At 49.4% G+C, this 24968-nt stretch overlaps 1 protein-coding gene across 7 annotated transcripts; it reads right to left on the bottom strand.

The window, feature by feature from the left end:
• Positions 1 to 466: 466 nt before the first annotated feature.
• On the bottom strand, positions 467 to 24351 carry Tlr5 (toll-like receptor 5). Of its 7 annotated transcripts, none has more exons than XR_015635145.1 (6): positions 24242 to 24351; positions 17579 to 17709; positions 10152 to 10204; positions 9726 to 9850; positions 1799 to 7480; positions 467 to 1267 (listed from the first exon to the last, which is right to left on the bottom strand). XR_015635145.1 is itself a non-coding variant. In XM_087580392.1 (6 exons), exon 6 carries the CDS (start codon positions 6692 to 6694, stop codon positions 4115 to 4117), a length of 2580 nt encoding a protein of 859 aa, XP_087436518.1. In that variant the 5' UTR covers positions 6695 to 6698; positions 7376 to 7480; positions 9726 to 9850; positions 10152 to 10204; positions 17579 to 17709; positions 24283 to 24351; the 3' UTR covers positions 467 to 4114. The 7 variants fall into 7 exon arrangements, 6 of the variants coding, with proteins under 6 accessions (XP_087436518.1, XP_087436515.1, XP_087436516.1 ...); XM_087580392.1 differs by having other exon boundaries at positions 467 to 6698; positions 7376 to 7480; positions 24283 to 24351; NM_001443890.1 differs by lacking the exon at positions 467 to 1267 and having other exon boundaries at positions 3131 to 6698; positions 7376 to 7480; positions 24242 to 24341.
• Positions 24352 to 24968: the final 617 nt, after the last annotated feature.

The raw sequence follows: 24968 nt of genomic DNA, 5'->3' as shown, positions 1-24968 counted from the left end.
ACTGTCCTACCTTGCTTGTTTAACTTAAAAATTAAACAAGCCTGTGTGGTGGCACAGGCTTATAATCCCAACCGGGGCTACAAGGTAAGGCTCTGCCTTGCAAGAAAAAAAAATAAGTAAATAAAATAAATTCTGGGTGATAATTGTTATACTCCCTGTCTTCTACACAGACAGATGCTATCATTATCTTGATTTTATTTTATTTTGCCTACTTAAAGATTTATTAACAAAGCGAATATGTGGTGTTAAACAAGAGACAGCATCGAAGGAGCCGATGAGATACCTCAGTGACAGCTCAGGGGTTAAAGGGCTTTGCCACCATACCTGATGACCTGGGTTCAAGCCCTGTAGTCCACATGGTGGAAGAAAAGAGGTGATTCCCACAAGTTGTCTTTTGATCTCCATACATATGTGCCATGGTGTGTGCAAGCCACACCCCCACACCCCCACAACATACAAACAAATGTAGAAAGAAAAGAATTTAATACCAAAGGTGCATAATGAACGCTTGTGTCCTCTTGTAACCTGGTGATCTCCCAAAGTCCCCAGAGAAATCACTGTCAGCACAGGGAAACACAATGATACTCAAAGGGCCTTCCCCCCAAAAGTAAGGTGTTTGTCCGGTGAGATATTTGCCCCATCCGTTCTACATGATAAAACGTGCCTGCTCCGTAAGCTTCTTTGATTTTAAACAGCAGAATAAGACCTCGGAGAAAAACAATCCCATCCACACAGAGTGCACACACTTGCTCACTGCTGTCCAGGTCAAGACATGGAGCATACCCAGCGTCTCGGAGTCCCCTCGGCAAGCCTCAGAGGCGACTGTTGTCAACAGTGTCACCAGAGGTGGGCGCCGACTATTTTTAAAGACTTCATACATGATCGCCATTCTCCACGGCCAGCATTTCTGTGAGACGGGCACCTGTGGTTACTGATAATTTCAATGATTGAAGCTCCTGTTTAGGTTATCAATGAACACGGTCTGTTCACTTATGGCTAATGGACCAGAAAGTAGTTTCCTGTATTGGCTGCTGTAAACAACGTTGATGAAGCACCTGGTGGAGTAGGCACACGCTGCTGGCCTGGGTGGGGCGTGTGTCGATGCAGGAAATGACAGTTGGTTTTCTGAAAATGTTCACTACCAACCAAGGAGTCTCTGCCATTCCCTGTCTTTCTCACTATTCGGTACTGCTGGTCATCTTGATTCCAGTCATTCAGCCGGGCGGGTAGTGCCACAATGGGGCTGTAATTTATATTTCTCTAGTGGCTAAAGAGAACAAATGTCCCCATTTTCTTGCTAGCAGTGAAATCCATCCATCCTTCCTTCCTTCCTTCCTTCCTTCCTTCCTTCCTTCCTTCCTTCCTCCCTCCCTCCCTCCCCTCCCTTCTTTCCTTCCTTCCTTCCTTCCTTTCTTTCCTTCCTTCCCTCCCTCCCTCCCTCCCTCCCTCCCTCCCTCCCTCCCTCCTTTCTGTCTTTCTTTGTTTCTTTGTTTCTTTCTTTCAGATTGAGAACAATTTTGTTACAGTTTAACTTTAAAATCAAAACCCCCAGGGCAGGCAGGTTGTGCATCTCAGCAGATGCCAGGAGGAAGAGCTGGAGAAGCAAAGGGAGCACAGTGGTTTTAAGTCAGCATGGAGGTCAGTCACGTGACAGACAGGCACCCACAGTGCATACGGGGTAGGGGGGCTTTAGAGAAAAACGGAAGTCCAACATGTCAGGAAAATGCTCTTAGAACAGAGGTAGGAAGTGAAAAGAAAAGAAGGCAGATCTACGGAGCCGCACGCCCATAGTTCATACTTTCCCAGATCTCGTCTTCCTCAGCTGGTGCAGCGCTGTCTCCTTCCAGGGAGAGGCTCTGCGGAGATCTCTGAGCACCATGGCCATCCCTCAGTGTGTACAGAGCCAAGGCTGATGAGCAATGGTGTGGTGATGCTGATCTGTCCTCAGGAGTGGTGCTTGTGATTCTCGTTGGCAGAAGGGGTCCATCGCTGGAAGGAGGGCTGGGGTCCAGTTTTGCTGTACCCCTCAGAACAAGGATAAAAAGACAGTATTTTCCATGGATGACCTGGGGCTGTTTTCCTGCCTCCTCGCACCCATTCCTCAATTCTAACACAACTCTTGGCTGCTCTAGATGGGGCTGTCCCCTCCAGGAGCTCCATACCACACGATGAGGCCCAGTGCTTCCCCGAGCCTGTAACATCTTCTGCCAGCCTTCATTTTCTCTGTGAGTGTCACTCCCCCTCCCTGAGATCTAAGAGCAGAAGACAGCTACAGTGACCCATAAGAAAGGCTGTATCACCAGACACGTCAGGTATTTCTTAAGAACTTACTGTGGACTGGGCCCCATGCTGGGCCCAGGACAAACAGATAAACAAAAAAGGTCCCGCCAGCAGGGTTCACAGCTGTGGTGACCTGTCGTACACCAAACACATCACTGCACACATTTCAGTGATGGAAACCTGAGGCCACTAGGAAGAAGCAGTCGTGCCACCGTGGGGGAAATGGCCCTGGTGGGAGTTAGTGGAGGAAGAAGCTTGGACAGGATGTTCAGGTGGCAGACTGACTCCCACGTGGCCCCCAGTCAAGTATGATGCTATGATTAGTGAGGGTGGACCCAGAGCACAGGGCCTTTCCTCAGGGAGTTTACAGTCCAGAGGGGCAGACAGAGTCAGTCCTGGACTAGAAATAATTGACATTGTACCACGAGTTTTCAGAATGGAGGTGGAGGGCTTTGGGTCAGAAGGATTCATGGGGTCTTTGTGAATTTCAAAGGACGTGAAGAATGGGTGAAAAGATACCAGAGAACATTCCAGAAAAAAAAAGAGTAGAGTGGGATTGTACACTGTTTGAATAAGGACAAACATACTGCTGACTGGAGGGTGAGCTCAGACACATGGGTAGGAAGCGGTCGAAGAAGCTGGTACGTGAGTGTCCGTCACGGTGAGGCTACGGGAGTGGCCCTTTAGGGGCCGAGTTCCCCTCTGTGTATTCACGTTGCAACAGCTGGTCTGGTCACCACTGGATGTGTGGGGCAGGCTAGGGTACTGTGACACATGTTCTTTGGTTTAAAGTTTCTGGATGCTTTTGCGGAGAAACGTTGGTCTATTAATAAACACACGAAAAGGATTGTAATACAAGATGGATATGATCTTTTTTAGGATTGAAAACAAAACAAAAAAAAATTCAAAGAAATCCCTAGAGACTCCAGGGGTCTCTGGATATGCGTCTTCTCCCGTGCTCAGGAGGGCAATTAAGGAAAAGATCAGACAAGCGTTGACATTCCCAGCCAATGGCCAAGCACAGACTACTTATGAGGTAGGTATTGTGAGGCCTACAGGAGAGAACCCCCAGGCCACAGCACTGCACACTCGACTTACACAGAGAAGGATCCGAGGAATCAGAATCCAGTAAGGAATTGGTGTGTGAACGCCACATCCTTTCTATAGCTGTTGTGTACCTGATACAACAGCTGTCGTATAGTTGTGGGGAAGAAAGAAGAACAGTTAGGCGGGTGAAAGGGCGTGAATGTCAGGTCGAGAGGTCCCGTGCAGAAGATGGCTGTGGCCCACAGAAGCTGGGCCTGCAGGGTCAGAACAGGAAGTTAGTGCATCATGACCACAGCGATGGGGCTGCTGCCATCCGTCTGTCTGTCCAACTTCCTATCATGTGTGCACTTAGTGGAGTGAGAGCCTATGGCCAGAGAAGGATCTATCTCATCTGTCCATGTTCTGCAGAGCATTAAGACCCCAGGATTCTCAAGCCACCTGCTTTTGAACGGAACAGCACAGAAAGCATGAAGCCACCTGTAACTTCTCCCAAGGTGCCCTTGCCATCTGGGTGGCTGGCAGTAGGCAACAGGATGGGAGGAAATGGTGTTATTGGGCTTGAGAGGAAATCAATGGCAGGTGAGAGTCCTTAGAGGCAGCTGCAGTTTTCTGGACCTATTACTTTCCATTTGGAGGTCACCGAGACAAAGCACCCTGTTGACACGAAAATCAAGAAATCGATATTGTTTTCATAGACAGAAAGCGACCCCGGGGAAGGACCCCCAATGGCTACGCACGTCCAGTCAGAGAGCTATTTGCGGTGCTTGCAAAATGTTCCTTCCGATCACTAGGAAACCGTCCTTATGGTTCGCAACTGAATGGGACTGCTTCTCTTCTTTCCTTTCTCTTCCTTCAGTATGCATCCAGACAGTTTATCGAGAAACCAGTCAACATCCTGGAGGTCCTCGGGCCACCTCAAATACTGCTGCTTTTGCAGAAACCCTCTGATGGTCTCATGTCTCATTAGCTGATACTGGGGCAGCGAACCCACCACTACCACGATGAGAACACGCTTGAGGTCAGACAGACACCGGCTCTGGGCATACCTGAAGGCTTCCAGGCACCAGCCATCCTTAAGGAAGTGTCTGCTTACTAGACATACCGTCTTTCTGCTGCCCCAGACAGCTGCCTGGATGTTGGAGATATGGTTTTCCCCCGGAATGAAATCTCTTTCTTCAAAGCACAGCCTGAGCCTGTTTTGGGAACTGTACTGAGCATCCAGGTGTTTGAGCAGCGCGTTCTGTGCCCATTCAAAGTCTTTGCTACTGAAGCAGAAGTAGGCGTCATATCTGTATGCGCTAGGTTCCGGATTCCGGAACTTGCCCTTAAACATCAGTTTCTGGATGGTCTTAAAACACAGGAAACAAATCCCCCGGAATTTTGTGACTATGAGGGTGATGACGAGGAACAGAGTCAAAGTGACTGTGCACAGGATGAAAAGGGAAAAGTTTAGGGAGCGCACGGCTTCCTCTTCATCGCAGTCCTTGGTGGATATGTTGTAGAGGGAGCTCCCTAGCAGTGAATTGGGGTACATGCAATATACATCTGCAGGAGAACCGAATAGGGTGACATTGGTTTGGTTGAGCCAGACGATAAAAGTGCTAAGTTCACAGTCACAGATGAACTCGTTGTGAGTTATGTCCAAGGCACGGAGCGAAGAAAACAAACCAGGGTCGGGAGAGAAAAGCTGATTTCTAGATATGTCGAGAATCTCTAAATTAGCAGGTAAACTGCCCGGAGAGAGCATGGTTAGCCTGTTAGCACTGAGACTGAGCATCCGTAATGCAACCAGGCCGTTAAATATTCCGGGCGGGAGGAAATTAAGGTAGTTATTATTCAGGTAAAGGATTTGGAGGCGGGAAAGGCCTTTAAAAATATCCCAACAGAGGCCGGTCTCCCAGGCGAGCTGTAGCATGTTCTCTGCAAGGAAAAGCTGTTCTAAGCTCAGGTTCTGGGAAGGGGCGTAGTCCACATTGCTGCAGGACGAAAGGCGGTTCTGATTTAGGATGAGAAACTGGAGACCGGGGATTCGCAGGAGGAAGTAGAGGTCAGACAGATTTTCTAGCCCATTTTCAGATAACTCTATGAAGTTGGCGGTAAAGCGGACGTGTGGCAAATGGGTCAGCTTATTGCTACCCAGGAGGACCATCTGTACACTTGGAATAAAACCAATGGTTTTAAGAGCATTGTCACGGAGATCTAAGGTTTGTAGCTTTTTTAATAATCTGAATGTTCGGTCTTGAATGATCCCAATGTGGTTCCTTTGAAGGTCAAGGTAGGCTATGCTAGGAAGCCCATAGAAGTTGGAATTGTAGAGTTCTCCCAAAAGATTATAGGATAGATTGAGAATCTGTAGGCTGTCGAGTCCATGAAACGCGTAATCGCTGATCTTGTTTATCTTGTTGAAGGCAAGGTTCAGCTTCTTCAAATCCTTCAGCGTCTCAAACAGTCGGGGGTTCAAGGAGAAGATATAGCCGTGTGAAAGGTCCAGTTGTAGCACCGAACTCCTGGCCAGGCTGGCAAATGTGCTCTGGTCGGGATCTTTGATGTTCTGGAAGCCAAAGCCAGAACCCATGATGTGGTATGTAAGAATCAAAGAGGAAATGTGGCTTCCCTGGATGGTGTGGCTGAAGTTCCCTAAGATGGCCGCTGTCCAGCCATTTTCAGAAAGGTCTAGAGTCTCTAGCCTTATGCCTCTGAGGGGGTTCCTGCATGCCTCCCAGTCCACGAAGACTCTGCTGAACAGGCTGGTTGATTTGAGGCCAAAGAAAGAAAGTGTTCTGCCCTGGAGAGGCTGGAGTTCATCTTCACATAAAGTGAATATCCGGTTGAAAGAAAAATTTATATCGCTTAAGGAACTCAGTTCCTGAAATGAAGAGTGGAGGTGAAGGCTGTGAATCTCGTTGGCAGAGAGGTCTAAGCGAGCTAGTGAATTTAGATTTCTGAAGTAAGCGTCCCTTAATACAGCATTGGAGAGTCCACAGTCAAACAGCCGAAGTTCGAAGAGATGGGGCAGTCCCTGAAAAGCGTCTGGATTCAAGACTTCAATCTGGCTCTGGCCCAGGTCTAAGATCCTGAGGTTGGGCAGGTTTCGGAAGGCCTCCTGGCCAATTGTCAAGCGAGCATACTGGGTCCCCAGCTCCAGTAGCAGGAGCTGCTCCAGGAGTGGAAACGATGTGGTGACAACCGTACTGATGTAATTGAAGCTGAGTAGGAGCCTCTCAGTCGTGTTGAGGACCCAGGGAATCTGGGTAAGGTTACAACCTCGGAATAAGGCTATCCGGCCATCAGAGAAGCAGGGAGACATTTCTAACACGGGGCTGGCCATGAAGACCACGCCTATGAGAAGGTCAAGCTGATACGCCATGATCCTATGGGAAAAGAGAGAATAAAAACACCACATCACAGCCTGAGGCTCGGCACATGGGTCCTCAGCGCTGAAGGGTCTCCTGGGTGAGGGTGCTGTCCTCTTAGAACCCTTTGCTCAGCTGGCTCCATAAACATTCTGCTGGTACATTCTTCTTGTTGGCGGACTTGGTGGAACTGAGACACCCACGCTTTTCTTCTCTACACACTGGGCCCCAGTACCTCATGGATATTTCATACAAGCTGGTGAGGTAGCCCAGTGGTAGAGTACTTGCCTAGCACGTGCTAGGTCCTAGGTTTCCTCCCAGCATCAACAAGCAGCAACAAGACTATGTATTACCCGTATCAGTGTTTGTTCATCCATTCCAGAGTGGCTGAGGGACGTCAAAAGTCATAAAGAAGGGGCATTTTTACTTCTGTTCATCCAAGACGGTCCCATTCCTAGCTCCCAGAATCTTAGCTGATGGTCAGACAATAAGCACTTCAGTTTCTGTGCTGTGTTCTGTCCCAGACTCTACCCCATCCCCCCAAAGATCCAAGATCGTAATACAGGCACTGGGCGCTCTATGCATCTTGATAAAGGATCTGACTTGATCTCCCGAATTGAGTGGATTATCCGCCCGCTTCATGCCTGACAGGCATGGCTGTGTGAGAGTGTAAGGTAAAGTAGAAATACACCCACCCACTGACGCTTGTCGTAAAAGTGAGGAACTCAGCACCCCTCCGTGTGCTGCAGCGGCGAAGGGAGTCTCACAGATGTGTCTGGCATAGGCTCCGAGCACAGGTGCTGTGTAAGAGGAGAAAAGAATTAACAAGGATGGCAGAGAGCTGATATCTTCGGAATGGCCCCATAGGCGCATCTATTTAAAATGCTTAGTGACCGGGGAGTAGAGCTCTTTGAAAGGATTAGGATCAGGTGGAATAGATTGAAGGGAGCCGATCACTGCAACTGGGCTACGAGATTTCAAAATTCCAGGCTAGGCTCTGTCCGTCTCTTTTGGCCTGTGGTTCAGGATGTAGCTCTGAAGTATGCCTCCCAGGCCTGCCATACCCACCACCATGTTTCTTACCACGATGACAATGGACTCAGACCCCGGAGCTGTAAGCAAGCCTCAGGTAAATACTTTCTACAAGTTGCTGTGGTCATGGTGTCTCTTTACAGCAATGGAACAGAAACTAAAGACAGCTTCCATGTGCACGGCTCTTCTGTCTCCTCGCTTGCTGACAACGGCTCTTCCAGAAAGTATTCCCCATCAGAAAGTGTTAAAGGACTCATTGCACACCCCTGGAAGGCAGTGGAGCCCTTAGGGAGTGGGACTTAGTGGGAGGGGGTCAAATCACTGGGTTTGCACCTTAAAAGGGTTGCAGGAGCTATCCATCTCTCTCCTTGTAGATTTCCTGTCTGCTCAGCCGAGACTTACCATCACCCTGCCAGGGTCAAGTGTGCCCCCATCATTCCACCCCAGATCAGTTCCCCACGGCTCTGGTAATCCCCACATATAAGTCCTGACTGATAAAGCAAGTCGAGACGGCAGGCGAGAATCTACAAGGAGAGAGATGATATGAGAGGCAGCGACTGAGATGGGTCCTAAGTGAAGCCCCTTCTCTCTCTGCAAGCAGCCCCAGGACTGTGACTCTCACAGCCTGTAGAGCCCTGGAGGCGTAAGTCTTTTTGAGTGGTACCCAGAGAGAAGAATCTGAAGATGCGCTTCAGTGGAGACGAGATTGAGCAAACCAGGCTTGGGGCTCAAGGAGGAAAATAAAGGGTGATAGAAATCTCAACTCCCATCAAATTTTATGTACCCCCTCTTTCACATTTTACAATGGGAAGTGGGGTCTACTGTGACCCACAAAGCATGGATGAGCATAGCCTCATGGCCCACACCTGGATGCCACAGTGCTCAGCTCAGGCACACCACCTGGCCACAGACAACCATTGTCGAGCTCCTCACGTGGTTTGGTTTTTGTGGCGTGTGTCTGTACACGATGGGGAGTGTGAGCATGTGCACAGCCAGGTGCCTGCTTGCACGTCCAGGGCGAGATGTCAGGTGTCTTCCTCCAGGGCGCTCTGCCTTAAGGACAGGGTCCCTCACAGACCTGGAAGCTCACTGTTCTGACCTGCTCACCTAGCCAATAAGCCTTCAGGATCTCCCTGCCCCCTTCCCTGTAGAGCTGGGGCTACAGGCACACACGTCACACTATGCACAGCTTCTTCATAGGCTTTGAGGTCTTGAGTACTTTGGAGATCTGTTGACAGTTTTGTGGACATCTCACTGAACTGGCACCACAGACTTAATACTGTGCCCAGACTCAGAGTTCACCAGGGCCCACCCGTTTCAATACGGTGTGAAGGGCCTTCAGTCCACATGGAAATGACCTCCATGGTTCATGTTCCAGGATTGGGGTGGAAACAGAATGGGTAAAGGGCCAGATGGTAATGCGTTGGGCTGTGCAGTCCAAACCCTGACTGCAGTTTGCTGGCTGCTGTTCTAGAGGAACAGAGCAGAGACACGCTGACTCCACGAATAAGGGTTTTTAAGGGACTCTACGATAAACATGGTGTTGAGCGACAAGAAGGTTCAGGAAAGAGCTAGTGTGGTCCTCAAGTCACTGATGGTTTTTGCCCCTGTTATTTTACCCAAACATCAGGCTGATTTCTCATCTATATAACCCGGTGGAGAAATTCCCTCAGGGTCATAAGCATGCCAGTGCCAGCTCGGGGGAAGCACAGTTACATTTCTTCATTTCAGTTCTGACTTTTGCTGGGATCAATGTTGAAACCCAGGTATGGCCGCTGAACTAGATGACCTTGAATTTCTTCTGGTAATGAGTGATAGGCCTAAATAGCATATATCTCAAGATATTTCGGTGTCCAGATCCACAGGCCAAGCTAACATGAAAGTAAGCAAAATGAAATCAGCTGAACAAGTAGACTGTAAACAAACCTCTTTGGGCTCAAGCTCTAGTCTAAAGGTATCATGCACACTTGTGTCTTTAAGATGTATAGGAGAATGGAATAATTCCACTTTTACCTCTGAGGCAGATCTCTGGTTGAAATGGCTGGCGGGACCGGTGAGCAGGGGAACCAGGTATGCAGTGAGATGAGGCGCCTGGAGAGGCTCACGTTGAAGGTGTGGGCACCGGGCAAGCATTTGTTCTGAAATGAGAGGCAGAAGCTCAAATGTGTGGAAGTAAGTACATCCGACAGCAACGAGGCAAGCGTAACTGAAGATGAGCACAGGGCAGCCAAGGTTCACAAAGCAAGAGGTGGGCGCTGAGTAGTGTGGGCAGGAGGGAGAGACAAACCACAGACGATCACTTGACCCTCAAGCCACGCCCGCTAAGTGGTTGAGCCCAGAGGGGAGCAAGGTCCTGCACACAAGGCTGGAGAGCCCAAAAGAGGCATGAGAGCTATGGCCACCTGCTTTTTTTTCCAGGCTGAGGGATTGGGATCTAACCTTCAGGAAATCCTTTCAAACTCCATCAGAGGACTCCGCCATCTTGTGGTTGCCTAGAGGAGAGAGAGGAAAGGAGGGGAGGCAGGCTAAACTCCGGGGTCAATCATAAATCACTATCCAGATGATCAAAAGAAACACGTAAGTTACTTCCACAGTTAGGAGTCTCTGATGACATATGCATAGCGGTAGAGCATTGGACCAGAATGCACGAGGTCCTGAGTTTGATCCTCCCCTCACCATGAACTCCCATTCAAAACAGCTGATAGTGAAAGACCTCCAGACTTGGGGAGACTCTCGCTCCAGTCACGGGTTGGGGTACCCCCAGGAAACACGAGAAGCCGGTCTTGATGTAATCAGCAAGAGGCAGTTTTATTTACGAGATCTCGGGCTGACACGTATCTCACACAGGAGATTGAGTCAAGCCCCGAGCCTCTCTAGGCAGGAGCTTATATAGGGAAAACCAGGGGTTTCGTGTGGATACACATAATTGGCTAATACAAAGGGTGCACAGTTACTTTTGGCACGGAGTTACATCAACAAAGCATACGTGTAATCTAGCATCTCAGCAATGTGGGCAGGGCAACTCATCTCACTGCAGCAGGGAGTGAAGGAAGGGGAGGGGGTGGCCCCAGATGGCCAGTGTCCTTGGGAGCTGATAGTCGGGCCGGTGAGCCCTATCTCAAATTCTCTCAGGCATGTCTGGACTTTGTTTGAGACTAACTTTTTGAAATTTTAACCCTTCAATAGCTTAAGTCATTGCACTGTGGCTCGGTGGGGTGGTGCGTGCCTGTAATCCCGGAACCTGAGAGATGGAGGTGAAGACTCTACACAGTCAGACCTTATCTCAGACAGAAACAAAACCCACTGCACCATGCAGAAATCATACACCCCACTCCCAGGATTTACAGGAAAAATAGGGCTAGAATATAAAGCTCAGAGGATTTGTCATCAGCACAAAAAAGGACAGGAATTAAATAAAAAATGGTATGTGGTAAGCCAAGTTAAATAAACAAGAGACCCATTAATACTTCAATAGACATGTACTCGACTTTGGGAAAGACCTGAGGTTTGCTGGTGGAAGTGGGCATCAGGAAGTTTCAGTCACTGAATTATTATGAAATGGTGAGAAAAGGGAGGGTGTCTGACATCGGGGGAAAATTTAACACCAACTGTAGATGCCTGAGGCTCAAAATACACTGAGAGTGGAGGCAGCTGACAGACACTGGGGTGTATTTTGTGTATTCTTAGGTGGCTTAGTTCAGCTTGGTGCCATCGTCTGTCTTCATATATAAGAAATTGCACTTCAGAAAACATGAAATACACATATTTCTGATACTTCAGGGGTTTTTTTTGTTGTGTTTTGTTGCAATTGATTGAACCCATGGCCTTAGGCATGTTAGGCAAGAGTTTTTCCACTGTATCCCCAGCCAAGTTCTCTAATACATCCACAGTCTTCCCCAATATATTAGTTCTATGGCCTAACGTCCATCTTCTTAGAACAAGTTCACATTTTGAGACTAGCATTATAGCCTTAACTAAACAGCGCCAGTTCAGTTAAGGGGGGAAGAATCTGGTTTTGTACAGTTTCACCCTCTGCATTGAACAGTGCGGGCTTGGGAACTAGCCTTGCAGACTACAGGCTGCAGGGACAGAGGACGGCTGGGTGGGGCAGGGTCCTCTCTTCAGCCTCGGTGTTCTTGTTTTGCTTAGAGACTGACCAAGATGAGCAGCCCGAAACCTGGGGCCATGCTAGAATCACAGTATAGTCTGGAGACCTGTGAGCCCTGGGCTCCCCCAGACCTGTTCATGAGACACTTACAGATGGGGGCGCTCTCAGAAATCTGTATTCTTAGCAGGCGTGCAGACTTGACACACGGTCAAGCCTGAAAGTGCTGGCACCCATCGATAACTGACGAATCTGCCAACACCGTGAAGTCACCTGGGGGCTGAGCCTCAGTCCCGCCAGAGAGAGGCTGGTTTTAATTGATCCAGCAGGCACGTCCAACACGCGGCCCACAGGTCCCAGGCAGTTAAAGAGAACCAGGAGTGCTGCCCAACACAGACTTCTAAGCTCCTACTTTAAAAACAGGATGAGATTCTCCTTCAAGTTCTTTTCTTTGTAACTTGATTGCAAGGTTCTTGACACTATGTTGCAATGTCAAAAGGTTGGACATCCCTGGTAAGGGTGAGGCATGGGCATCTGGAGTCGTTAGACTCAATAGGGGACATCGGTCACAGACAATAGGATCACCTACCCCTCTGGCTGCAGCCCTGATTCCACCCCAACCATCAGGTGCATAGAAACACCAGACAACAGGATTTCTGACGACTCAGCCATTCTCCCTCTGCTTAGTCATACAAAGGTACCGAAAGCAAAATCTCTTAACAAGGAATTTATACGCCATGTTCATAGCAGTGAGGTTCACAATAGCCAAGAACCAACAAAGGGGAACATCCAAGACTGGGCGTGTATGTAATGGTGTACAAGTCAGCCTTAAAATGGAGTAAAGTCCTTTAAAATTTTTTAATTTTATAATTATTATTATTGTGTACATGCATGTGTGTGCCCATGTGTATATGTGCATGTCTGTGTGTGTGTGTGTGTGTGTGTGTGTGCATGTGCATGTGGAGGTCACAGAACAACTTTGTGAAGTCACTTCCTTCCTTCTGCCTTTACAGGGCTCCAGGGACCAAACTTGGGTACCTGCTGAGTCATCAAACTTGGGTAACTGCTGAGTCATTGAACTTGGGTAACTGCTGAGTCATCAAACTTGGGTAACTGCTGAGTCATCAAACTTGGGTAACTGCTGAGTCATCGAACTTGGGTAACTGCTGAGTCATCGAACTTGGGTAACTGCTGAGTCATCTCTCCGGCCCCAGAGGAGTAAAATCGGAACATGTGGTGCAACGTGGATGGATTCTGAAGACGTTATACTAAGTGTAATCAAGGAGACACGGAAGAGAAAATACTGTGTGATCCCGAACTCTGGCACAGGCTGAGCAAACACTCTCCCACTGAGCTGCACCCTACCCTACACAAGGATTCTAGAATATATAAATTTACAAAGACAGAGGGAGCCGTGAGGTGACTAGGGGCTGAGAGGAGGAGATGGGGCAGGATTGCTCAATGGACCCAGAATTTCAAAAATTCGGGATCACAAGAAAGCTCTGAAGATAGACAGGGCAAATGTGTTTAATGCCACCGAACTGCATGTGCCCTTAAGACGATTTGAACGGCAGAGTTTATGCCATGCATATTTGATCACAATTTAAAAAAAAGAACTAAACCAGCCAGGTGTGGCGGTACACAGCTGTAACCCCATAGTTGGGAGGAAGGAAAGGGATATGGTTCAAGTTCATCCTTGGCTACATAGCAAGTTCAAGGCCAGCCTGAGCAATTTAAGACTCTCCCTCAAAAAAAAAAAAAAAGAGAGAGAGAGAGAGAGAGAGAGAGAGAGAGAAAGAAAAAAATCAATTTAACACACTAAACACTAAAACCCACTCCTGGTACTGCAGCAGATCCACAGGCCTGGAGGCTGTTGAAAGAAGCATTTAAAGCTGTATCCCAGGCATCATCGAGGCAAGCAGTTCTCAGGCCCTGCTTTGCGAAGTGTGGGTCTGAAGGATCCCCTCTAAGCCAGACATCCCATGCTTCTCTAGGGTGAAGCTCTAATGAGAAAGCTGGAGAAAGCTGGACATCGGGTTTTGATTATTATGGCTGGCTTAACTCAGGTCTAGGACTCGGAGGGGGACAAACAGGAATAGAACAATCAATGCTGGCCTCCATACTCCTGCCTTGAAGTGTTAATTAAGGTAATCAGACCTGAGGGAGGAGGTCAGCATCCCTTTCCTTTCAGCTGCCTTCATTTCGAGTTAATCCCAGCCATTAAGAGAGCAGGTTGCTTTCTTAATTGCCCGAGTAGAAAGGCTGCCTTCTGGAGCTATCTGCGTTAAGGGCTGTGGTATCTACAGCAATCCATAAGCTTGCATTGTGGGGGATGCTGCTCCTCCATTGACACACCGAGGTTAGTTGGTGAATAGCTCAGGCTGAGCCAGGGAAACCCTCATGTTAAATTCTTGATCCTTAGAAAAAAAATCACACCAATAATGGATCATGGGCAAGGCCCCAGGCTCTGAGCTGAGACCCAGGCACACTGTGTCCAAGAACCAAATTGTGGAGAGAATATTTCTTCTCGCAAGTACCGGGTCCAAACCTGGGGCACCACTGGAGTACCAAGCATGGAAGACTCCCTAGGCAAGAAAACCAAAATTCATCTGCAAACAGGTGCCTCAGGGAGTTACTCCAAAGGCCACACAGTCACGGCCCGTGGACTAGATCCAATGTGAGTACTCGCAGGCTCAGGCAGAATGCCGGGTTGGAGGAACTGTGGCCCCAGAAATGCTCTGGGCTGTTCCAAGTTGTGCCCACTTGTTGGTGTCATTTGAATCTGAAGTGTTCTCCTTGGGCTCTCGTTTTGGTAGCTGCACTCTCCCCCAGCCCCAGCTAGAGGTGCTGTTTTGGGAGTTGTAGAAGCTTTGGGAGGTGAGACCTAGTGGGAAGAAGTGAGTCCATAGACGTGAGACCTTGGAGGGTTATTGTCCCTGACTCTGCTTTATTCTCTGCATCCTGGCTACTGGCACTTTTCCTTCTATCCCATGAACCATCTCATTCCTCAGTACTGTCAGCCCTTGGGCTTCCCACCAGCCGCCTTCTGTGTGTCCACACACGGTGCATAATGGTACCCACATAGGTGTGTGACGTCAGCGTGCCTTTAGCACGCTGTCTCCGAGCCCCTCGTTTCTCCCACGGTTCAGGAGCCACCCCACACAACAGCCAACTTTCCCTTGTTCCCATTTCTAAAATAGGAAGGCTCCAGTCCCGGGTCTGCTGCTGCCCTCTTCCAGTCACTGCTCAGCTAAACTTTGGGGGATGAGGAGACCCACGGCAGGGCTCTGCACAGTCAAGAGGTAGCCCCACTCTGTGCTGCTGTGACGAAACCCAATGCTTCAAGGATGTCACAGTCATTCAAACATGATTGCAAGAGGCATAGGTTCCACAGCTGACTGGCAGGACTCCTTGCTCATGAGAGCTGGGAATGGTACAGGTCCCATTGTCCCCAAACCCCTCCACTCCAGAGCCTTTGGGATGGGCACAGCAGGTCCCATCTTCTGACAACTTCTGACAACTGTTCTGCAACCAGGACTCAGAGCTCATCCTGTCAGGTTTCTGGAGATGCTATGGGCTCAAGAGATTGGCTGGTTTCTTTACCGATGCTCACCATTCTCAGTAGGGTCTGCGTGCCTCTCTAAATGTTTATGATTCCTCAACACAAAGCACGTCTGTTATGTCTAGCCTAGCAAGAACTTCCCCACTTATCTGCAGTCTTTCATTCTATGTGCCATGGGTGGGGGTGGGGAGGCCATGAGGCACCATCTCTATCTCCCTGAATTCCTAGTCTGGGTGATGCTGGGATTCCCTACCTTTCCTCAAGGCCACAGACCATCTACTAAATCTCTGCTAGAAATGTACTCCCAACCGGCCTCGGGGCTCCCTGGTTTGTATTTCAAAGCTCACCTTTCTGTAAATTAGAATTTCAATTTCCAATGCCAGGTAGTGCTTTGTTCTCTCGGGCTTATGGTAAATATTTGCTGAGTGGATGAATTCATCCACATCCCGCTCTCATGCCTGCCTCCCTCTTCCTGGCCCTGCAGGGATGGCTGCCCAGGGCATGGGAGATTTGTGTGCTTCTCTGGGTCCCTTGGAAGGACTTGCCTCAGCTTGTTCAGAGCAGCCTTAATTTTCCTTCAGTCTCTCCTCGAAGTCTTACAAAGCGGGCGAGGTCATCACAGATTCCCTGAGAGCCCTGCAGCGATGCACCTGAGAACTTTACTTTGGAAACTTAACCGTGCAGTCCTGCAGCTGCCTGGCTCAATTCAAGGCTCACTGGGATAGCTAACTGGGACAGCTACAGGGATCACCGTGCTTATCTCCCATGGAGTTACGGTTTGGATTTTAAATATCCCCAGTGGCCTATGTGTTACATCTTAGTCACCAGCTCCAGGCTCTCCCGGGAAACGGTAGAACCTTCAGGAGGGGTGTAATGAAGTAGTCAAGGTACTGCAATTTCCCCTTGAAGTGGATATAGAGACTCTGGCCCCTCCTATCTCTCTTTCTGCTTCTTGGTATTATGGGATGGGCACTTTCCTCTGCCACATGCTCCTGCCATGACGTTCTGTGCTGCCACAGGCCCTAAACCAACAACAGGCCAAGTGACTGTGGATTAAAGCCTCCAACCTCCCACCCCCCTTATTAATCAGCTTAGGTATCTTGTCACTCTGACAGTGTGTGACCCTAACGCATGCATTGTTCACTGGGCCACTGGAGGGTGCATCCCAGAAGGCAGTTCTGACCAGAGTCGTCCTCAGTGAGTCCTCAGGTCCACAGACCAGAACTCTGCAGGGTGACTCCAGGGGCCCCATCTTAGACTACAACTCATTCTAGAAGGGTTACCTAGAGGGGACATTTCAGGTTGAACTGTCATTTTATAGAGGAACAGCAACTCAGGCAACCATCCCAATTTAACAATGGCCATGTTATCTACTGTCTCTGCCCCGCCTCCTGACTTCACTATGACATTTAGAATCTGACCTTCCCTTGTCCTTCATTTCTCTGCCTACCCTGGTCCCTAAGCTCTGAGTGTGCAGACACATGCACACACACACACACACACACACACACGTGAACACACACACATGTACACACACACCACACGCCTCCTTGGCTCACTCCATTCCTTCCCCCCCTCCCCCCGGAGTCTATCTCCAGCGTTCCGCACACCCCTCCAGGCACATTCGCCTCCCTCCCTTGAGCTGCTGGCTTCATCTTTGAGGCAACATTCCTTTACATCATGCCTTCCCTGTTAGACTGAAGTCTTACGGCAAGGAGCAGGTTTTACTCATATTTGATGCCTCACTGTTCCGAGCACAGCTTCAGGGCTCCGGCAATATCCCCCACCCCCATTAGTGTTTTTGAAGCCAGAGTCTCACTATGACCACCCACCTTCCCATACTGACACCAGGGGCACCTAATAAGTTTTCATTCTAGGGCCAGTAGATCACTGTTGTTCAAGGATTCCTGAGACCATAGGAATCTCGGCCCAGCCATGGTAGCATTTAAATAAAAATGAATCGGAAGGCACAGCGCTAGCTTTCCAAATGAATAGAAACCATCACACACAGGTTTTTTTCTTGCTACACGTCACCTTTCTCTTGGGCAGTTTCCACTATGTGTGATTTTGCTTCCTTGTTGGACTTCCTGTGTTTGGGCTTTCTAAAAAAATTAAAAACTGAAAAGTAAGCCTACAAAAGCAAGGGGTGTCACTATGACACTTCACCCTACAGCTGTCACGATACGTGAACTTACTCACCTTGACGTTTGGCTTTCTGAGACAGAGTCTCACTGTGCAGCCCAGGCTGGCCTTGAACTCCAAGTTTTTCTGTCTCTCGGGTGCTGGGATTACAGGTGTGTGTCCCCCATACCCCCCAAATGGAATGTTTCCTGGAAGAAAAAAGTTCAAAATTATTTTCTAAGCCAAGAGCTGTAAGGCTTGAGGGCTGAAGGGACTGAAAGGTCTGCCCCAGCCTCTGGTGCAGAAGGTGATGTGTAAGTCATTCAGTCAGATGGGCAACCTTTCTGTCTTGCAATACCAGTGAGGAAAATAAAATGACTCTGCGGGTGGGCGAGGATGTTCCCCCTGGGACCTAGAAGTCTTTCATCACTTGCCTGTGAATATTTGGTTTCTGAGATTCCAGTCCTAGGACGAGACAATTACCATCTCTGTACTCTAAGGCACTAGGAATTTGCTGACTCATAAGTCTTGTGGGTTTCTGGGGGTGGGGTTGAGTGGGTGGGGGATGGAAGGAGTAAGGTAAGACCACCATCAGGATTTGGCATTCCTAAGCAGCAGGGTTAGGAGCGGGTGTGTAGGCACAGGGGCCTCGAATATGGATGGGCGTGTCTTAAAAGTTGAGGAACTGGGGGTTGGGGATTTAGCTCAGTGGTAGAGCACTTGCCTAGCAAGCACAAGGCCCTGGGTTTGGTCCCCAGCTCCGAAAAAAAAGAAAAGAAAAAAAAAAGTTGACGAACTGACTTGGTTAGCCTCAGATCATCTTGGAGATGATTAAACAGGTCCTTAGTGAAACTGGACCCTCGGCTGAGATTTCACACTTGGTAGATTATAGGGCTGGGGCTTGAATCCAGTTGCAAGCACAGCTGTCAGGTTGCCACTGTGGTCTTTAAATGCAACTAAACCTTAAAATTTTAGTGGGCATATGCACAACCTCAAAGGTGCTGTCCACAGGGCTCCCTGGAACTGGGGGGTGCTGATCCATCTCATTTGGGGAAACCTGACAGCAAGCACGTTTTAAAATTAATAATAATTGTGTATGTGTGCATGCTCATGTGGAGGCCAGAGGCTATATTAATTCTCCCGTGAATGCCTTATGGCTATATTAATCCATTACCCCATATTCTCTCACCTCTCGCTGGAGATTTCTCGTGAGGGAGAGCTGGAAGAATCCCATGGTTTAATCTGAGGGAAGGAAGCCAAGAGAGCTTGGGATCCGTTTCTAAGGTCCCGCGGGTGTTCTCCTGGACACCAGCAGGGGGCGCACGGTGGGCAGAGACCACAGAAGCAGCCCTCGGCCCTTTGCGGGGAAAACTGGAGCTGGGCTCGGCTGGAAAGGGCCGATTGCCTGCCTAATGGGGTGCGTTTCCAAATTAAGATGACGACCAAACTAGTGGCTAAATTCGATCCTCGCTCCAAATTTAACAGGTGCGTGAGCTTGGGTAAGCGCTGAAGTTCTTTGAGTATCAGTTTAATCGTCTATTAAATAGCAAGGATAATCGTTTCCACTTCCGGACTCCAGCCCCACTGGGGCCCAAACCAGAGAACCAGTGACCTGTGTATAATCCTCCAGCAAGCAGTTCTTGCTTTGTTTAAGTACACAGCCAACATTCATGTACCAACGCCTCACCAGAAAGGCACACCCTTAGAAGCCACTGAAGGGGAATGAAGAGAGAAGGAACAGTTTCGCAAATGGGTTGGTATTTCTTTTACCATTTGTGGGAAATAACATACCAATGACCCCTGTAGGCAATGGTCCCTGGCACTCCAAGCAACAAACCAAACGATACTCTGTAAAAATAGTATCAATATTCCAATAGTATACGCTCAGAATGGTCTCCTCCTGTCCGCTTATTATAGACTCATTAGCACACACTTTTTCCAGCAGCTGATCAAAATAAAATAATTTCAACTGGGTGATTATGCAAAGCTAGCGACTGGCGAGACACACTTAAATCCCTCCGGGGGCAAGGAGCTCACGTAGCGGTCGAACGCTCAGAGCTGTCTGTTGCCAGGTTTAGGTACGGTGCTCTCAATTAGAAAATTAACACCACAGGCTCTGACAGCCTCCCAGAATGCAGCTCAGCTAAACCTTGAGTATCGGTGGACAAAGTAAACCGCCAGGCCCGGGAGCTGGAGCAGAGCAAGCTGGGGACTCCAAGGTTAGCAAGTAATGACACAGGCAATCGATTTGCTAAGAGCAGCAGAAGTCCTTTGGAGAGTGATGTAAATTGGAAGCCACCGGGGATTGGGGTGTGTGTGAACAGGGAATGGATCCCTACTAAGCCCAGATCAGATGTGCAGAGAATGGAAATGGGGAGCAAGGTGAGGAAAAAAAAAGTGAGGACCGTCTTGAGAGGATCGGCAGTCTCTATTTGAAGAGAACGCTTCTTAGACCCATAACACCAAGTCAGCTCTGTGCCTGGCATAGACACTCCTGGTGCAAGCTGAGCCCCAAAGTAGGGGGAAGACAGCCCTAAGAATCGGGTACATAGAGGAAAAGATGATTTCCCTAAGGCCGAGACAGGAAAGGGCTGGGTGATGTGTTCCAGTCAGAAGCACATTCCCCAGAAGGTTTACGCATGTGGATGACACTGGAGACAGAGAGTCAGAAAGAGTGACTAGGCTCTTGTCTGCTGGTGACAATTATCTCCATGGTATGTGAGCTCACAGCCAGCAGTGCTGGGTCCAGAGACACCAAGTCTGAATTTGAATTCTCCTGCTGCTGTTAACTGGGCATTCTAGACAAGTTTTGACTTTTCTCGTCCTCAGTTTCTGCAGTTCAGGTCACAGCCATCCAGGAACAGTGGCGTTAAGGTGTATGTGTTCGAATCCTTGCAGGGTCTCTGTTGCTCTCAATCAAGTGAACGACTGGTATATCTGTACAAGCGGCAGCCTTGAACTCAAAAGCCTGACCCGCATGCCCATGAACTCTAAAGTTATCCAAGGGAACCTGATAGCAGCCAATTCTCCCCAAGCAGAATCTTCATGCACACGTGAAAGCCTGTTGCAGGGAGTCTTGAAAACATTGGAAAATAATGTCCTTGGTGGATTGATGGAAGTGGGTTCACATCGACAAATCCTGCCTTGAAGCAGCACTTAATCCCAGAGTGTGTAGGTTTGTAACAGATTGGAACACTCGCTGTTCCCTTCCTCTGATTTCCGCCTCATCTCACCCACTCCACCTCTCACACAGTTTCTCCAGCCACTGCCCTCTGGCCAACATGTGACAGAACCATACACAGAAGTAGCCTGTGGCTCCCAAGAAGGGCCTCTGGGGTGAAGACATGGACTCTTGGCTGAGGAATTCAGGAAGAAGGCATCTTAGCCATAGAAACAGAGAGAGGGCCCAGGAAGACAGGCTTTGGTTTGGACCTAGGAACTTTAGTTTCCTGCTTCGAAGTAGCAGAATGCTAAAGACGTTAGACCAGAAGGGGCTGCTAGGGAGACAGAGACTAAGGAGCCCTCCCTTAGGGATAACCAGAGTGACCAGATGCCTGAGCAGGATAAACCGACTACCCTTTTCTCTGAGGACTTGGCAGTGCATAAAATCTGGAAATCGTGACAATCCTGGGGTGTTGCTGTGAATCCCAGCCCCTTAAGATCTAAAGTTCAATCACAGTGAGCTGGTTTCTGGAAATAAAGGAGCAGTGTGGCAACCTTGCACATCTGAGCGTGTCCATGTGAGGGGGATCACACTATCTTTTGCTTTACATGCCAAGAAAGGAAAGAAAAGGTAGCTTTGTCACCGTGGAGGAGAAAGCTGCGCTCACAGCAGCTCGGGGCCTGTGGTGGCGTTATCCTTTATTTTATGTGTGCGGAGAGCAAATCCTTCTGGGTTCCCCTTTCTCTAAATCGGGGTGGATAGGAAGGGTAGAGGAGAGGGACACGCAGCTCAGGTGCCTGGGCCTCCTGCAGTGTCTCTCACATCGGGTTTTGTTTATTGGCCACTGAGTTACTCATTGACTATGAGAGTGTGTAAACCACACTGAAACGTGTCCAGATAGAGAACTGGTCTGGTGACACTGGATGAAGGTGTCAGGATGTGACCATGAGCCCACAGTGAGGTGCCAGCTCTCTCGTCTGGAGTGTAACAACAAAGAGGTTTTAAGGGGACAGCTCTCTAGTCATGCAGGCCGAGTCTGAGTCCTGGCTCACCAGGCTTGGCAGTTAAGAGCAGTTCCTGCTGCAGACAACCCGAGTTTGCCTACGGACATTCACCTCTGGAAGCTCTCAACTACCTGTGACTCCAAGTCCAGGGGGCCCACGTATGCCTGTACTTAGGTGTGCGCCTGCCTGTAATCCCAGCACTTGGGAGACTGGGATAGTAAGATGAGGACTTTAAGGCTAGCCTGGGATACCTAGAGTCTCAGGATAGTCTGGGATACACCCAGTCTCTAAAAGAAAGAGATTTTTTTTCTGAGCAGAAGAAGTGAGAAAGCATAAAAAGAAAATTGAGGCACGGTCTGAACCATGAGGAAGTCAGTGTTGCAGGGTCAGTGCATGGGAAGAGGGAGAGGGGAGAGGGAGAGAGGAGAAGTAGAGGGACAGAGGGGAAAGAGGGAGAGGGACAGAGGGGGAGAGGGGAAGAAAAGGAGACACATACATACATACATACATATATACATACAGAACATACATACATGCATACACACATACAGGATATGCAGCAGGAGCTGCAAAGGGAGGAGGGCATGTGGTCAGCAGGAGGCCCTGCTTGCCCTGAGCTCTAGGCTAACCTAAGTTGAGCTTTTAAACACTTAGCTCTTCCAAGTTCTCTGCCTCGTCCAGTCCCCACACCCTGCCTCTTGGAGTTATCAGACACCACTATGTGCTTTTGTCTTGACTTCATTCTGATTGTCTCACAGGTGTGGAGTTTTATCTTCCTATCCACACCTGGACAGTTCAGAACTGTGTGAGCCACGCTCTAACCTTGTCTTTGTCCCACGGACCTGAGGACATCACAGGCTGTGGTGCATGATACCAGGGCTGGGAGGCCCCAAACCCTGGAAGATCTGTAAGATCCAGATCCACTCTCTGCACTCTTCTCCACAAAATGAAGAACACGCAGACACATCTGGGGACATTGGCGCTGCAGGAGTTTTGGCTACATCAGACTGAAAACATGCAAGGGCAAACAGAATAATTCTGCTTCTAATCTTCAGCAGGGATATAGAGTGGAGGGTGGAGGGAATTAAAGAAGAAACCTTTGTGCTGGAGACATCGCCCCAGGAGAGGTCTTCCCTCCTCAGACAAAACTAAGACCTGACAAGATTAGCTTTGCAGTCATACAGTGGAATCAGAAGGAATTTTTCTCGCTTTGCTCGGGGCAGCAAAGGTTAGAGGGGAGTGATCCTGGGCCATCACTGAGGATGGAATTACCTTCCAGGTGGTCCATCAAGCCCAAATGTATGAGCTAAGTCATCATACATAGGGACTCTTCTTGTACCACTCCATAATTAAGTTTCGCCTGGCCCCCAACTCTGGGACAAACCCAGAGTCCCACCACAGTGTAAAAGACTAAGCATTTAGCACAGCCGGACCCAGGATTCTTCCCAGGGTTCCCTCCTGACTGTGCATGCCATGCTGTGGGTTCCTCATGATTGGTTTCTGCCCCAGAGAATAAGGTGAACGGAGTCAAGACGAATACTCAGAGTTGTGTCCTCTGAGGAGAGTCAGAGAACAGAGACCAGGCCACATGTGTGTGGCAGAGCCCAACTGCTCCATATCACAGTGGCCGGGAAGCATCCACACCCCCTTCCAGGCACGGACAGGAGGAATGCATTACTCACCAGCTTGAGGGGTTATCCTCAAGTTACACTTCCTAAAGGGCTGTTAAGTTGCAGGCCTGTGCTGCCCAGAGCGAGACTGATGTGCTCCAAACACTAGCTAATTACAAGGCTAACTTACGACTGGGAGAAAGCAATCGCCACAGAATCACATTCTACAAGGCTTCCTCTCTCACCAGACAATCAACAATAGGGTGGTCCCTAACCCACCACCACCCTTCAGGAGACAACTGCTATCCCAGCTGAGGTTTTCCAGAGCAGAGCCAGGACTGTAGTTGTCAAAGGCCAATGATGTTCTTTCTTCCAAGCCTCAGGGCCAACTGCCCTACCTCTCCCTGCTGGGTAGGATGTCCCAGGACTTCACTGACTGCAGTGACATCTTTTTTTTTTTTTTCCCCTGGAGCTGGGGACTGAACCCAGGGCCTTGCGCTTGCTAGGCAAGCGCTCTACCAGTGAGGTAAATCCCCAACCCCCTGCAGTGACATCTTAAGACGTCCATAGTTCATTTGATGGTGGCTGTCTGCTTCCTCTTACAAGGAAGACAGTGAGAGAGCCTCCCGGAGTGAATACCTGTCTCTTCCAGAGGGTGGGGCCAAAGGTGAAAGCCAGAAGAGCAAACTAGGGAACCTTGTCCCAAAGCCAGCCTGCAAGTGACTTGTCAATCCTAGAGTTGCCCCTCTGGGTATTCACTCTCTGCTCCCTCTTGGCTCGCTCAGCCGAGGGACCCCAGTTTCCGCGGAACTGAGTGGCAGAGGGCGCAGGCAGGAAAGACAGTTCAAAGGGCCCAGGACTAAGCCAGGAGGAGGAAAGAGGGACTGACCGTGCCAGCCACTTCCCATTCCCGCCGGTCTCGGGGAACCCCCTGTTGCACCCCTTGCAGCTACAAGGCGCTCACCTCCCAAGCGGGATTCCCACAACGCAGGTTCCAGGACTGACCTCACTCGGCTCCAAGCACCAAAGCTGCAGCCAAAAGTGTGCTGGGCTCGGAGGAGAGCACCAAAGTGTGCTGGGCTCGGAGGAGAGGGGAAGGAGGAGGGGAACCCCGCCCGCCGCCAGGGCCCCGCCCACAACTCTGACCACACTTACTTTGTTTTCTGAGTGCTGGCCAAAGTACCTCAGCCTAGGTACGCTCTCTGCTTTCTTGCCAGGGAGGAGACCTCTATCTCTGCTGCAATGACCTTGCGAGTGAGACAGGAAAGAAGGTAGACTTGTGGCAGACGGTGGATATTGGCTATCATGGAGCCCGGGACAGGCGGCAGCAGGCCTGCCATGCCGAGGCTTTTGTAGCTACCCCTAACTGTCCATGAGATAATGTAGGCCTGCACTGACGCAAGGAAGGTAGCCTAGGCCCTATCCTGAAGTACTGTACAGACACACAGCCAGCACAGCAAGACCTGACCCGGTGCAGGTACTTCAGTTCTTGCCTGTGCTCTTTGGTTTGTGCCAAATTCAGGCCAAATCTTGGAGATATGATGCTGGCGGGTGAAGCTGGCTGTCATCTTGCTCTCTACTACTCGGCTACACCCTCTATTTTAACTATTGAAGGTGTGTGTGCGTGCGTGCGTGCGTGCGCGCCTGTGCGCGTGTGTTCGTGCAGGTGTATGTGTGTTCGTGCGTGTGTG

Source organism: Rattus norvegicus, chromosome 13 (genome assembly GCF_021556685.1).
Source record: "Rattus norvegicus strain SHRSP/BbbUtx chromosome 13, alternate assembly SHRSP_T2T, whole genome shotgun sequence".
NCBI lineage: Eukaryota > Metazoa > Chordata > Mammalia > Rodentia > Muridae > Rattus > Rattus norvegicus.
This window is presented reverse-complemented; position numbering and strand designations above follow the sequence as displayed.

Coding starts and splice junctions, on each gene's coding strand:
- Tlr5 (XM_087580389.1), bottom strand. CDS start 6,730: ATGTGGTGTTTTTATTCTCTCTTTTCCCATAGGATCATGGCGTATCAG.